Source organism: Struthio camelus, chromosome 1, assembly GCF_040807025.1.
Source record: "Struthio camelus isolate bStrCam1 chromosome 1, bStrCam1.hap1, whole genome shotgun sequence".
NCBI classification, from domain to species: Eukaryota; Metazoa; Chordata; class Aves; order Struthioniformes; family Struthionidae; genus Struthio; species Struthio camelus.
This window is the reverse complement of record NC_090942.1, coordinates 33,316,584-33,333,244: the sequence shown is the minus strand read 5'-3', so window position 1 is coordinate 33,333,244 and position 16,661 is coordinate 33,316,584. Positions and strand designations below refer to the sequence as shown.

Genomic DNA, 16,661 nt, shown 5'->3' with positions numbered 1-16,661 from the left:
GAAATTTCAAGACACAGGATAGGATAAGCAATTTATATGTGTAAAAAATTCTGTTACTACTGAAACAGAACAGTCTATGCCAGGTGCAGGAATACATATCAAGATGTAATTGTATACTTTCTTCCCACTTATGAAATGCTCTGCACTCTGATTGGGTCTTGATGTCCTCTTTGCGTAATCAGTACTTGGTTATTATTCAATAATTATAACAAGCATGAATCCAGGTATTCTGACTGAAACACATTTATTTTTAGCTAGAGTGAAACAATTAGCATAATCACTACACTCTTATAAGCATACAGTTAAAAAAAGGAGAGTAGGGTAATTTCTCTTCATTGTGGTTTTTGCAGCCTCTCTGCTATGAAATTGGTATGCTTTATTGTTTTGAAACTGTTTTCCAGTGAAAAGAACAGTACATCAGCTTCTGATTTTTGCTCAGCCCACAACAAAAAGCCACTAGATATTCCTGAAGAATAAAATTCCTTCCTTAAAGAATGTGTGTATAGCAGCTAAAAAAGATTGTAATGGCTTTATAACACTGGATCCAGAAACAGTTGTTTCTGGAAGTCAGTCCAGTTCTACTAAATACAATGTCTTTGAATGGATTAATCACCAACCACCTGAAATCACAAAGTTTACAAGTAAGTGTGTTTTTTGTTCCCCAGCTCTTGTAAATTTAATGTTAGGATAGAAAGAAAAGATGTCAAACTACAGCTGGTCAACATCTTTTTGAATTCTTCTAAAAGGTTGTTGTAATTTTTCAAGCAGCTTATACACATTCAAAAGTTCTACTGAAGATCAGACATTTTCGGTATTATTTTTAGCAACTCTGTATTCAATTCTTTTGAAACTATCATAGTCACTGTGAAAGGAGATAGGTTTTACAAATTATCATAAAAGGAAGAAGCACAACAGAGTAAACAAAAAGTACAGTACCATTTTTTTATCGGTCATTTATCAGTTTCCAGGTATCTTTTCAATCCTGTTCCTCAGCTCTTAGCCCTAATAGCATTTAAAAATTTAAATGTTACATATTGAGGTCCTGTTCAGTGCACTTGTCCAGTACACTAACAATGAAATTCACTTGATGCCCAGCACTGTTGTGATCCCACTCTTTTTATCTATTATGTTTATTTGTTTAGTTTTAAGTAGCTACAACTGTCAGTGTAGCTCTTATCCCACCGGGTGTTCAAGACTGGCATCACTGATGCCTGCTGTGTAGAACAGTGATGTACCTCTACCACTGATTATACGAATACATATCCTGTAAACTGAATTCTGATGTCATCTGCATTAGAGGAAAATAACAGCCTGGAATCCTATTCATGCTAGAAAATATACTGTGCGAAACATAGACTAAGCCTATATCAATTCTTATGTGACCTATCAGGTCTTTACAGCCTCTTGAGTCTACTTGAGGTATGCAATCCCACAGTATTATAATTACTAGGAGAAAAAGAAATTTTTCACCTTGCTTCTAGTCTTACACAGTAAGAAGCGAAATTGTTCTGCTCAGGGAGACTACTGAAAGAGAAGAGGGGCTCTAATCACTTAATGTAGGGATTAAATGGCACACAGAGCTTCGTAAATGGTCATCAACCAAGAGTGAATTCCTTTTTTGTCTTCTGATGCAAAAAGATTTCCAAGGAGGAAAAAAAAAGCATTTGAAAGCAAAATAAAATAAAAATCCCAAATCTCTGTCTTCAGTCAGCAAATTTTACATTAAACTTCTTGCAGTGCATCAGTTCTTTACAACGCACGTGTTTGTTGACGGTGTATATCTGTGCATATGCATGCATTCACAAGACTAGATCATGATTTTCCGAAGTTGACAGAAATGCCCCTCAGCAGGGGGTTTATTGGAGAGTAGGAGTCAGGGAGCACGCTTTACCACAGTGTCAAGCCTTTCTCCTGCAGGCAGCCCAACTGCGGTCTCACTAGAACAGCGCCTGGCTATCATATGCTCCCACTTGTGTCTTTCTTTTCTATTTCCCCTAAGGTTCTATCACCACTTTAAAAAAAAAAAAGTCTGGACAAGATTATTTCAAGATCTGACTTTCATGAATAACTTAATAACAATTTACTGAAAAGGCTGTAATGCAAGCTGAATGATGAAGAATATCTCTGCAGATTAAGGCACTTAATATTGTTCTTACAGAGTAATACAGCTATACCACATGTAAGCAGAAAAATGCTGCAGTGTAAAACACTGGGCATCTCAAGCTAATTGGAATGTTTCTGTACATTTTGACATAAACATCTGCTTACATCCAAAACTCAGAGTGGCTTCACTGCTTCTGACAGTTCCAAAGATATTCGATACTATACAGACATATTTTCCAGCATCCTTCGATTTCTCTGGATTATTGATTACCAGTCTGCCTCCCACCATACTGTAGCGTTCCTTTGTTAAATCAATATCCCAGTTGTTGAGTTTCCACCTATTAAAAAAGACAAGACAGATGTAAGATTTGCCCCCCAAAAACAAATCTGGTAAGAAATACGATTTGAAAAATAACTTTCTAATGGGGTCATATGCTGTGATTAACTATTCATGAGGTTATTAATATATTTCTAAATGTGTTTCCATTTAATTTTTTCTCCAACAAAAGCCAGCGATTTGACCAACTTCATAGGTCTTTTAAACAGGACAGTTATCTCAGTCTGCTTCAACTTCTCAGAGATGTGCCCTAGGTTAAAACTTGATTGCTGGCTATGTAGTAAAGGAAACTTGAGCTGGCAGTAAACGAGATAGCTCAGGTGCTGGAAACATAAAAATAGGTGCATGGAGCTCAGGGTAAGCTGATTCATCTTGCTGCAAAAGAGTGTTTCTTTGCTACAGTCACAACACTGACTACAGGTCAGGCACTGCTAGTAGCGGAGTCACAAGAGCGGGAACTCAGCACAGGCTAACCACTCTGCTTTTCCCGAGCTTCGGGGTGGCCCTTGCAGCCATTGCTCAGCTCCCTTCTGCCACAGCTCCTCTTCTACCAGGTTCTGATCAAAACAGTTTAAAGACAGCTCAGGTACAGATACAGCGCACATCAAGCACTGGGACTATAAACATCCTCAAAGACCTAGCTATCTAAGGCCACATTGGTGAAGAAAACATTCCTTCTGCATTTTTAAAGTATGGACTAATGCAATATTCAAGAGTTTCTTGCGAACTTACTCTGGGGACTGCAAATGTTTCGTAAAGCCTGAATTCCACTGAAGTCAGTGAAAAAAACAGTGGCAAACGTAAGACCTACTCATTACATTCAAAAAACGGCTAGAGACTCCCACCTTAATTACTGCAAAACCCTGCAGTCAGTTTACTGAGTTACTGTAACTTTCATTTCACAGACTACAAGAGGAACTCAGTAGATGAAGAACATCCCTTATTTACTTCTGCTGATTTCAACAGAACAACACAAGTGTGTGTGAACCAGAATTTATGAGCTATATGAATTTATAGTTATTATTGGGTCCACAAGGGGGAGCCCACAATCTTGTTTGAAAGTAATTTTAAATTTCCTGAGCAAAACAGGAAAGATACAACTTATATTTAAAGATCAAAAAAGTCTTGCACTGTAAATCATTTTATGTCACAACCTAAAGACATATAATAGTTTTTGAAAATGGGAAAGCATACCCTATGTATTGCTTTTTTTGAAAAGTTGTATCAAAATTTCCTGAATGATGATTTTGGAAGTTAAAATTGCAATTTATCATAGAAAGAAATGATAATAAAAGTGATCTTACAAGAAATACATTAAAATGCAACTAAACCCAAATAATTAAACGACAGGCCTTTTGAGATGTAATAAATATCATTTAGCTTTTACAGGATTTTAGAGGTATCACTTCAGTCCTGTGAGACAGTAATGATAATATGAGCCAGTAAACGGAAAAGGATGCCACAGGATCTCACAATGAAGCAGAATCGCTCTATTAATAAAAAGATAAGCACCATGGAAGAGGTCATATGTGTAAATCTATACTAAAACTAGTGAAACATTCTCCTAGAAGAAAGTTTTCCATGTCTTCAGTGGTGTATCTGGCATATTCCTGAGTGGCTCTCTACAATATGGTGGCTGCAGAAGCAACATAGGATGCAGGATATACAAGTTCAACACTCAGTCCTTCTTTCAGACTTAAGTGGGGTAAAAAAGCTGCTCTGAATAAAGGAGAGCAGGGACTTGAACCTCAGTCACCCCTCACCTAAGCTAGAAAGATAGCCTCTTCATTATATTTTAAAGGTTTCTTTAAAAACATTCCTTTCGAAAGCTAAAAATATTTAGTGTAACAGGAATGTAGTATTTTCAACACTTGCAGTCTAGACATTTTGGCAAATCAAGTAAAGGTTGATTCTTACTGAAAAATAGCAAATCTCCCAATTTTTTCCAGCATTGAAGACTATATCCATCTGTTAAGATAGCCAATCATTCCATACTAAAACCTGAAACACTCATTATGTAAAATACAAAGAAATCTTACCTGTAAGTAGGAAAAGGAATCGCTCGAGCCCTGCAGTTCATTGAAACTTGTCCATCTGAAGATTCTTCTGGGTAGATGGTATCAATGGGCTGTTCCTCAAAAACAGGTCCATAACCTTTATTTCCTTCCTCTGAAAAAACATACGAGTTTCAAATTAGTTATTAGCTAAGTAGCAGACAAACCTAGGATGATCTTGCATCACACCTACCACTTTAAAAATGTGACGGCTGAATAGTTAGCTCTGCAAAATCAACTTTTATAGCATTGACAAAACCAACACAATATGGATAACGAAAATGCTGGCTTTCCCTCACTGGGACTCCTGCTTTATTCCTCTAACACAAAATTTAAACTATGTTTCCATATAACTACATTCCCTGCTTTTTCTGCTGACATTATCAATGATTCGTCACAGTTTACGTGAATCTTTATGGAAACATTTATGAATTAAAGATATATCCTTTAGGAATACAAGTGAGCCCAACTTATTTCACATATGCCAATAAATTCTCATCAGACAGATCCAAAAGCAAAAATCTAAAAATTAAGTCTTCCTTATCTTATGATCTACTTAGTTGTAATGCTTTATACATACGGAATGAATCTTTACTGCACTATAGAAGGAAAATAAGTGAAAACTTACTTCAGAGAGGCCAACAAATTCTCATCAAACAGGTCTAGCCACAAAGCAACACTTTAAGTGCTCCTTAGCTCCTACTTAGCTCCAAATGTTTTATATATTTTGAAGGAATCTTTTCCACATTGTACAAAGAAAATATTAATCTTAGGGACCATAGCTGAGCGTTCCATTGTTTCCAAAATATATTTCATAGTATGTCCGTACTGCGTTTCTTCTCTCCTTAATCTCCTCCAGAGGCTGCTCTTTTGTGTCTGGATATCTGCAAATGAAAGACTAGGAGCAAAGGCTGCACACTCTTCTGGCAGAAGTGGGACAGTTACTGGGAAACTACTGCTCAGCAAGTCCAGGACATTACTCTTATTTTCTGTGAAAATGACTGAAGAATCTTGTACTACTGGGAAAACAGAGTTTTCCTAACATGATCTTTAGAGATGGCTGAACCTTTTTAGCTTAAAATTTTCCCCCAAAATGGCTAAGGGTGAGGAAATCCTATTATTATGCAGTATTATCTGTGCTTCTGATAAAAAAACGATTCACTCTATATCCTATAATGCTTCATTTTAAAAAATCTTCACAGATCAACTTGTAAATTGTCAATGTAACAGGTGAATGTTCTTAAATCAAAGGACAATTTTATACTCATGCCTTTAAAATTCTGGGTTTGGTTTTAATACTTTTTAGAGTAAATTAGGAAGGTTTTATAAACCTGAAAGAGAAGACAGAACCTATTTATGTAATTAAGTCATTTAAACTATGTAAGTATTAAAACAACATATATGCACAAAACAGTCCTTAGATATTCACTGCCTAAGCAGACAGGTAAACAGCAGATTAGAACATTAGCAGAAAACTGCTTGCAACAGATAAAAGGTAAGATCCCTTCCCAGTTTTAGTTAGCATGAAAATAATCACTCTTTCCTTTGGGGACAGGAACAGATCCAAAAGGCACTGTGATGCTGTGATATGTACAGTCAGGCAACTTCATTTTCAGAAGGAATTCAGAGAAGAAAAGCCTTTCAAAGAAGCAAAGATGAGCACTAGAAAAAAAAGGCAGACCTTTTGAAAAAGATCTGCTTGCTTTGATATTTTAAAGCACAAGACTATATAAAAACTTATATACTGTTAGATCAAAAGAATAAGTCACGTTAGACTGTAAAGGCAGGAATCATGTATTTTTGCAGAGCCTAGATGACTGAGCCAAAAACCTGGTGGCAGTTTCTGTGCAGTTCTTAAACATGAATATAAAATAACAACGGCTTCTCTCAGCAGATAGCTAACCATATCATGTGCAGCTGACTGTTTTCACCTTAGGATTCAAATGACGTTACAGACCTCTTAGGCATTTCATAGCATGCATTTTTAATGCCTCCAGCACTATTAATTATACCGAGTGAATGTATGTTTTTCACACCTATCAAATATGTTTTATAATGGCAATTCTGTTGCATTGTACTGTGATTTCAGATCCAGATGTCTAGCTGAGCAGAAAAAGATGAACAGAATGCATGATAGGAGTGGCAATGACTAAACCTTTCATTCTCAATCACAAATTGAGTGTGGACCAACAATCTGTAGTCAGCATGGGAGAGAAAAGAAGAGAAAAAAACAACAAGAAGTGCTCACACTTTACACGAAGAAGTAGGCATGTGCAACTAAGTTTGGGGATTGAAGGAGGGCAGATTGAGAGTACCTGGGAAAAGATCACTTGATTGAAATTGTGCCTAGAGGAGAAAGGGGAGAGGTTAAAGAACGGAAAGGAAGAAGAAACTGGATGTACCAGATAAACCAGAGATGCGAAGACAGACACATTTCACCTATTCCAGTACTGCTTTAGACAAGAGGATGGACCACATGACCTCTTAAAGTCTCTTACTGCCTTATTTTCTGGGTACATTTAATGTGATTAGTATTTTAAATGGGAGCAAAAGCTGTCATCTAATTCTGGCTATTCAAGGCTTTCTACAGTGTATTCTACAGATACGATCCAGAATTTTTGAGTCGTGTTAAAATGTATTAGGAAGTCTTTGTGAAAGTCAAGAAAACCTCTATGTACCAGATGAGATCATGGATCCTACACAACAACCGACGCTGCCGAAAGGTAGTCCTGCCCCCCTTCTCCAGCTGATACTCTAGCTGTGCCATGTCATTTCCCTCTAGCCATTCTTGCAACACCTCTCACACTTGTCTGACTTCTTAGGTAGCTGATAAAGCTAAAGAGAGCGGACATCTATACACTTTTAGCTTTCTGAATCAATTTTCTGCCAGTTTAGTGAGTTGAACTGGTTCACTGATGAACACCCATGCTGGTACAAAGGATGAGATAGGACTGAGCAGCGCAGAACAGGAGCAGGGGTATAGGCTTCCACCTGTTCACTGGAAAGGGAAAAGGTTGTCATACTAACCAAATCATTTGAAAGAAGAACTGCCTAAGTGGGACAGATATATCTAAAAGCCTTACCACTACTTGCAGATGACATACTCAGTTATATTAGTACACCTTTATTTTCCCAGCACAAGCCTGTGAGAGGTCATAATATAAAATATCCAACATATTCAGAAAAGATACCAAAAAGATGTCTGAAAATAAAAATCAGAAGCCACCTAAGGTAGTAATTTTCCAGTCAGCTCATGAAATTTTGTCAGAAGTAGAAAAAAAAGGCACAATAAAAAGGCTTAATCCGTGCACACTAATTCTGTGTATTTATTTGGGACAATGTCAGAATTTTCAATATAAATATATTTTACAAAAAAAAGAATTAGCTGTCAAATGACTTAATTGTGCATTCTCAGCTACAGTTATAATAGTTACTATTACTATTTCAACGCTGCAGAAATTTCAGTTCCTTTGTAGTCTCTATGATCTCTTGCGTCAAATTCTTGGCTAATATAAGTGACAAATGGTATACATCAGTGTAACATGGTTCCTTGTTTATATAGAAAGGAAGATGTTTTCCAACCCATATACACTCCTGTTGTATTACTCAGGCCATAAAAAGAAAATTCCATAACAAATCACTAGCTGATCATCCTTGGATCAATCCTCCACGGGACTCCCACCCTTCACCATAAATCTCTTCCATATCCTAAGCATTTGCCCACTCAAATGACCTTGCAGCTTCTACGCTCCATGCTTCTGGTTCTCCCTTGTCTCTCATGTCCACCTCCCGTCTGATAAGGAAATTATGCTTATAGTTACTATCTTTAAATATAAAGATAATGGAAAATTTAAAATATATCCACCATACAGGCCTACTTCTTGTGTCTTATGTCCAATATCCTGATCACTATCTGTTGTTGCTAGAGAGCACATTTCACTAGTTTAGCATTTATTCTGATAATATATTCTATGTATATTTTATTAATTTCACCTATTGCTGAAATAACACTGACACCAAATTTTTCACATCAGGTACAAATTTGGCTTGCATTTAACAAACATAGCAAAGAAATTCTAAATTGATTTCTGAATGACGAATGACTTCAGCAAAGCTGCCTTGTATGTAAGTCACTATTAACACTGCGTTTTCAGTTTTAACTGACCTCAGAAAGATAAGACTCTGCAAACCCTGTGTGACATTTCCATCTTTTTCTAGCTGAAGAACTGATATCATATGGGAGTAGGGGGGAGGGAAGGGTTTGGCTTTTCAAAACCAAATGCAGTTATTGTACATTAAAAATACCCTATAACAACCAAGTAACATTCCACCTTAGCTTTCAGGTCTTCATTCAAAAACACATTAGGAGGACACTGTTCATGATTTCAGGGGTCTCCCTCTGTCCTTTGTATGGCCTTGACATAGACAGAAAAAAGGCTGAGTAAGGATAGGGAGAAGTATGGGCACATCCCATAATTTGAGATTTGAGGAGCAGCAGCCAGAGACATGGAGAAAATATGTGATTAAAAAATTCCCAGGGATGAAGCTTGGGACATGGTGAAAAAGAGAAGATAAAGGTGTTAGGCCTACGGCTATTTTGTGGGAACAGGAAAGTGATTTTGGGATGCCTTTATAGTAGCATCATGGAAAAGAAATAGAGATCTAGGAAGAGGAGATGGTATAACTAGAAAATTGCTTGAGAGAAAAGTGGGAAGGGAACTGGAGGAACTAAAACAGACAAAAAGGAAACTTCTTTATGTAGTATAGACGAGGTGCCTGAAAAATTCTGCTCAGGATTATATACATCATACAGAAACAATTTTTTGACAGAAATATGGACAGTGTTAGGTCAGGGGGAAAGGTGAAGGAAATGATGAACTTCCTAAAAATTTCCTGAACATACCCATTTTAACCAAAACTTCTCATATTAGATCTGAGTTTCATCTTGTATTTTACCTGCTTCTTGGCTGCTTACTGAATATTATTTCATATTCATAGTCATATTTTACTGAAATAAAAAGTGCACCAAGAGGGTCTCTGCACAATCACTCATCCTATTCTTCACGTACAATGGAAGCCTTTATATACACAAATAATATTTACATTCCACATAGCATTAAACAGTGGTGCCAGCATGTTACTACAGACAATATATAATCTTGAACTCAAAACATCAATTTCAGTGGGTTAGAGCTCTGAGGAAATAATTTCTCTCTTGAGAGACACCAGGGTTAGTCTACTTACTTCATCACCAGTCATCCAGATCATTTTCAGTCACAACAATTTATTTTATTATCAGCTAATTCAGTCCTTACATGGACCTAATTTATTTTGAAAATCAATTTTATTCATAGATTAGGATAGTGTCATGAAGCAAAGCCCCTGATAATTACAGAAACCTCCATGTGCATGATGACAACCAGAAAGGAAAATTAAAAATATGCAGTTTCATCTTTTTTTTTTTTTTCATCTTTTTTTTTTTTTTACACAAGGAAACAGCAGTTCATGGTCCTATTTTTTCCAATAAATAAAACCTAATTGTTTGCTTTTGTCTTACTCTTTCTCAGCTACAGACTTTACATACGGCAAAAGTTTGTAGGGGTTGTTTAATAATATGTGCGGCAAGTCATGGAACATTAAACGATTTTTCCATAGATAGGCTGGGTTTGTAGTACTCCAGTATCTCAAACCTTGGTGAGATGACACAGATGAGAAAAAGTTCAATAAATGAAGTGACAGCAAGAATAATTCTTTTTTTTCTTTTTCTACTAATTCTACTTTCTTGCGTTCTGTTATAAATTCAGACTCTCTTGGCATTAAGTGCAGGATTTAGCTCACATAATATTAAAATCTAGGGATCTTGTCCAAACTAGTCACAGAGGTTTTCCTGACAATCAGAAGGGTTAGACAGGCAACCCCAGCTGCAATGCATCCCATCTGTTCTTCATCAACCACAGAGGAAGCTGAAACACTCACATTAGATAATGAACTTACAGATAGTTAAAATAAAGGAAGATGAAACTTCCCACATCAGAGTCTGGATTTACCTGACTGCAGCTGTGGACGCAGCATGACCTAGATGCTCTCAGCCGAGCCCACTGTACAGAAGCATGGAAGGCCTCTGGCACTGAATCCAGCGCTGAAGCCTCTTCCGGCCACTCAGTCTTCTGAGGTAGTTTTAGGACTACCACTATCAACAGGAAAGCTAACAATTTATCTTTCACTCCTTCAAGTTTTAAAAGGATTCAGGGGGTAGGGAACAATGACGGCATTGCCCACCTCTGTAGCTGATGAGCGATTACATGACTCGTTTTACTTGTATTGCAGCAGCAGCTAGAAACCTCTGTGGAAGATCAAGGAGCACATGCTTAGGCCCTACGTAGATACATCGCCAAGGAAACAGTCTTTGCCCTAAAGAAATTATTCTTCCACTCCAGTGCAGCATCAGAAGTGGAACCATAGTTTCTGCTTCTTATTTGTTCTGTAAGGTTCAGATGCCCAAAGAAAATGGAGAAGGTCAAGCATGAAGTGAAACCATTGTCCTAATGCCCTCACACATCCAAACATATAACAGTATATCTGCTCCTGTCTAGCCAAAACTCAGCACCATCCAGTGACCGCCACATAAGTATTCAAAATTAAACACTTTCTTCCCACGAACCTTATGTAGAGATCTATTAAAACAGTGATTTTACTGATAACGCACAGGAGTAACATTTCCAGCATATCAGATAATTTACCAGTTCCTTCTCCAAAATTGCCATTATTTTAATGTAATACCTCTGTGGATTGTTTACTGCCAGCACAGATAGTGCATTTGGATCTATAAACAATAAATCTCAACACACAGCTTTAATCCATAAAGTGCCTGGGGGTAAAATTACTGTCTCTCTGGGTATCTGCCTTGGTGGGATTGTAATGTTTGTGAAGCTTTCCTAAATCCATTTATAAAGCAGAATTTAGTGCCTAGATTACATTTGACAAATGGTTATGCATGAAGCTGAAGCGAATGCATATGAAACAAATAAATGATTTTGGCAATTTTCCTTTTTATAATTTCAATCAGAAAAAAAGGGAAATTTTGCCCACATAAACTTTCCTTATTTTTGCAGAGCTACAGGGGATTGTGCTGCTTCTTACTTTGCTCTGTGGGGTCTGTTTCGGCTTGTCACGCTTTGTTTATTTCTCAGAAAGCCTTAACTGCTTTACTTCCAGCCCAGGGAATGAGAGAGAGATTAGCTCACACTAGCGCTTCTCCTGGATCAGGGATGTTCTAATGAGAAAGCAAAAGGACATCAGTTAAGTACCTTTAATTCGTCACAAAATGGAGACACCTTTGCAATCTGAAGTACGAATAACATGTACAGACAACACTGCCAGCTACCACCCGGTATTCCATGGGAATTTACTCAGTCTGCAGCAACATATTTCAGTAACTGCATCAAGGTTCACAGAACTAAGACAACGGTAACCCTAAGTATCTGGCACAGCGTTGCCGAAATAAGGGATTCTAGTCATGCTAAAGTACTTTGTTCAACTGAGTCAGAAGCTTTCCTCCTACCCCCAAATTTTTAATCATCCTTTCTATGCTCAGTCATAATTTTTTTAAATCAGTTTTACACTTGGACAGTTTTAGAGACCTAGGAATTTTTTTGATCTATACCAATGAGATGGTCATTGGCCTAGGGTGCATTGTTTTACACGGCATTAAGCTAAAGGAGCAAGTTCAAGTATAGGAAAATGATTGCACTAAATTTCCTTAGACTTTTGCCATTAATTTCAGTAATGGGAATCATAAGGTCAATATATATCACATAGGCGGGGAACACATGCTCAGAAGAAAAGAGCAGATGTTCTTAATCGGGACATATATTACATGGAAGAAAAATTGGAAAAGAGAAACAAAGACCACTATGCTTATTGGCAGATACAGCTAATAATAGTTACATATTACTTTAGAGTTGACATTTAATAACCACCATAATTCAAATATGCCTATTTTCTTCATACAGTTGCCACAAGTACACAGGGAGATACTTTATATGTGATGGGGGATGTTTTTTCCTAGAGAACCTGAAAAAGGATCACTTCTATTCCTGCAAATTATTTGTATAATTAAACTATCTGTACAGGTTGCTGCCAGTCTTCTCAACTATTCTCACATTTTAGGCAATCAATCCTCCATTTAACCTGAATATAAAAAAAGTAGAAGAAACCAGAAAAATCCCAAAGGGAATAATATACTGTAATGTTACTATTAATGTTTTATAATGATTTTCTCAGACATCTCTCAGCCAAGACAAGTCACTAAACTGTGTTAGGACATCTATGTATCATTCTGTCTTCATATTGCTTGTATGATAATAAGCAAAGAATGTTATAAATTAAAATTTACTCTCAGTTTCTAATTTTACATCATTAAGGTGAGAGCAGATAATTTCAAGCATGTTCATTTATGACATATGCCTTTTCATGCTGTCTTGCAGAATAGCTATAATGCATATTCATGCAGTAGCTATGGAAAATCCTTCACTTAGGAGTAAAAATAATCTTTTGACTTTATCCTTACATACAAAGTTATTGATGCTTCATCCTTCTGGATTGTACTAAAGTGGGTCACATTTGATTTCAGAGTAGGACTCTAATAGCTGATATACAGTATTATCACATAATTAAAAAAATTTTTTTTGATTAAAAAATATTGGTTTTGAACCAGAAAACATAAATCTCTAAGAATTTTCCTTTCAGTATGTCTGTATATAAAACAATTCATTTTGAAGATAATTATAAGAAGATTATCAGGGATAGCTCCATGGTAGTTTTATGATAGGTAAACATCTAATAATTCCATGATTATGAAAACATATTTTCAGAATACGATGCCTTACTAAGGGAGGGCTACAGGACTTTCCCCTGGAAGTACTAAGATCTTTAACTTCATCTGCAGAAGATGTAAAATGGTACTACTGCTTTCTTAAAGCAAATAATAATGAGATAGCACTGAATGTACTTACTTGTATTCATTAAAGGTCTCTCATTAGAGGTTTCTCACATTCTGTTAGGGATCTGAACCATCGCAACACGTAGCACATAAATTGACCCAAATCAGCAGGATTACTTATGAATGTAATGTTAGGCATGTGCTAAGTCCTGTGCTGGGTAAGAATCAACTTGATTCTAAAAACAACTCAAATTGTGATGTGAATATTGATAGCACATCATAGTGAAAAGCTTTCCAAAGATCAGTGTCAGAAAGAAGCTAAATAAAATATAAATATAAAATTATTTGTATTAGCATCTTTATTCTGTTTTTCAATGAGCAACTTCTACTGTTCCTGCTTCCTCTATACTTAGCTATTTCCATGACATTTAACATTGCTAAAGGTGGCTGCTCAGGACATTCATTTCATATCACTCTCACCAGTATTGATCCACCCGACTTTGTTGTATCCTGTTACATATTTTCACACCACAGAGAGCCAAAGATCTGCTGACACAGCACATGGCTAGATTAACCTTGAATGCTAATGGATACTGAACAGAAAAGCCATGGACTCATTCATTATCTTAACTCTCACTAAGTCATCACGTTTCATATCACTATCACAAGCCTAGAAACCATTTGGTATTTAGAAATGGATCTCAAACAGTATTAAATATGAAAAAGAAAAGTGGATTTACCAGTATCTGAGAAGTTCATGCTCAGTACAAAGCTGGTCTAGGAATGATCCAAAATATCTCTGCCAGGCTCATAGGAATATAAACAAGGCACTTTCAGGTTTCTGAACATTATGGTCACAAAGCACACTATAATTATTTATTTATAAATGTCAAACACCTCTGCAGCAGCACAAAACGGTCACGTAAGATCCAAGCAGGAGTGTGGCAGACAAGATAAACAGTTATTAAGTATATTCCCCCCCTCCTTATTTTTAGAGGAAAATGCGTATCTCTCTAATAATTGTGCATAAAGCCATATGCTGTGGTAAAAAGCTTTAAATAACATAGATGCTAGCCCTCAGTTTTCAACATGTATTTTTGAACCTACCATTCTGGAAAGAAATCCAAGCTATATATTATTCAAGATTTGGGTTTTTCTACTTCTGTCATAATCAAGTGCAAAAACTTGCTCTTGGCATTTATGGGAAGCTTACGTGCTAAAGCAACAACATTTTCATGACCGTAAAACACACAACGCAGCATTTCATAGTCTAGAAAGAAGATTCAGTCATCCTGACATAGGAGAGGTACCAGCGCAAGCCAGTAAGAGGTCAAAGGGGCATCAATTCCCAAGAACCCATCAGCACTCACACAAGAACAAGTAACCACTCAAGTAGGTTACGAAAAGGTTAGATTGTCTTGGGGAAGGCTGCTTCTCTTTATCTGGACTGAAAAGGGCAGGAGAATTGCTCCTATCTGTTGTCTTCTCATATGTGCCACTGAAGTTCCTGATGAGCCATATAGTTAATTACTACAGTTTTTCCTTTATAGCAAGTTTGAAGTATGAAAAGTGCCAATCCTTGACAAAGCAAGTTTCTCCACTTATGCTGAAGAATGAAAGGATAGTTTGCTTGTCTTCTGAGACTACCAATAGGAATGCTAACAAAAATCAGTTATAGTAGTTTTAGGCATACTCACATTTGTCAATCAGATACTTACTTCAGTCATTTAGTTGATTTTCCTTAGAAACCTGCTATTTCAAAAGTGACTTAAGAGCTTAAAAGCTTGATTTCAGGAGAAGGCTAGTGCTCAGCAAATTAGGAATGAATTCAGAGTGCACTAGCTACTCTGCACAATCCCCCTACATTGGCCTTCCAAACGCACATGAAATACCAGCCATTTGAAGCCTGATCTGACCTCAGATCAAGGACTACCTGGCACTGCATTACAAAGTCTCAAGAAAAAAAACAGAACAGTTTGATTAGCATGAAAACATCTGAGGAAAATTTTTTGCTATTGATTCCTCTTATAGCCAAATGTAATGAAGTATTCATGAAGCACAACAAAATAAGGCCTGTGTAGTTTTTAATTTGTCTATCTGAAAAAGAAACAAAATAAGCCTGTTGCTTAAATAAACTCTTAATCATTTTTGCCCAAGGTTATTCTCCCATCATTTGGGTCACTGCTTTGTATGGGAAGTGCTTGATGAAAGAAAAGTCTAAAATCTAGACCTGGCAATAAGATATGAATTCAAATGGGAAGTCAGGCAACTTAGAAGTGTCTTGGAGAGAGCACAGAAGTCAGGGGAAAGAGAAGGGTTAAATATTGCCATTAATAGGCCTGAAATAACTTTTTTGGCAGTGGACTGACAATCGTCACCATATTCCCTCAGGAGTGATTTGCTGCTCTCATTTGCCTTGCACTGCTCAAAGTGCACTCTAAAGAACAACCCTTATTATAACTGTCTGCTATAACAGTAAGTGAAAGACCAAATTACTTATGGCTTTTTCATCAATTTATATCTGCAAGACTACATTTAAAGCACTAATTTACCTGGAAAATAAATACTTTTCCTGTCTCACTGCAGAAGATGATCTCAGCCTACGCTTTAGATGCACTGATCATGTAATGTTTGTTTACCATCATTCAAGCAACTGCAGATTGATGGGCAATGGAGAGACATATTAATAATTTTTAAATTTTGCCCTTGATTACCACAAACCAGAACTGGCTAAAAGTCAGAGTCTTTAATCCCAGGCAAATTCCAAAATTCTAAAAATTATGTATTTCAGTTTTGGAAAAAAAAAAAGTAAATTTCCTGCAGCAGCAAAAAAATCTGTTTGAAAACAGGCAAGAATTCTTGGTTCATTATACGTCAAAATAAATGTGACCCTTTTAGGCCAAATCCTGAAAATCTCAAGCCAGTGTGGCTTTCAGTTTCTCAGCTTCCTTGCTCTGTGTTTCCCAAATACTTCCAGCAGGTAAATCTGGAAACTGTCAAAGCTCAGTTAAAGCATGAATTCTCAGCTTTTTCAGGATTCTTGGCTGGTATCTTCAAACCTGGGGCAGACCATATGGCAAGACATCTCAAAAGGCATTGACCCTGAAAGCTTTAATTTTCCTGGCTCCAGAGCAGTTCATATAGCAGGTCTGTTTAGGAGCCATGGGTTGCAGAAGCCTTGACTGATACTTCCAGGATCATGGATCTGTCAGCCCAAAGGCAATTT

At 36.8% G+C, this 16,661-nt stretch overlaps 1 protein-coding gene across 6 annotated transcripts in view; it reads right to left on the bottom strand.

The window, feature by feature from the left end:
• CNTN1 (contactin 1) overlaps nt 1-16,661 on the bottom strand; it is a 260,640-nt gene that overhangs the window by 80,789 nt on the left and 163,190 nt on the right. For all 6 annotated transcript variants that reach the window (XM_068933516.1, XM_068933522.1, XM_068933528.1 and 3 more), the window contains 2 exons: nt 4,480-4,609; nt 2,269-2,441 (listed from right to left, as the gene is read on the bottom strand). In XM_068933516.1, coding sequence (XP_068789617.1) covers nt 2,269-2,441; nt 4,480-4,609 — 303 coding nt within the window. The remainder of the gene's footprint in view (nt 1-2,268; nt 2,442-4,479; nt 4,610-16,661) is intronic.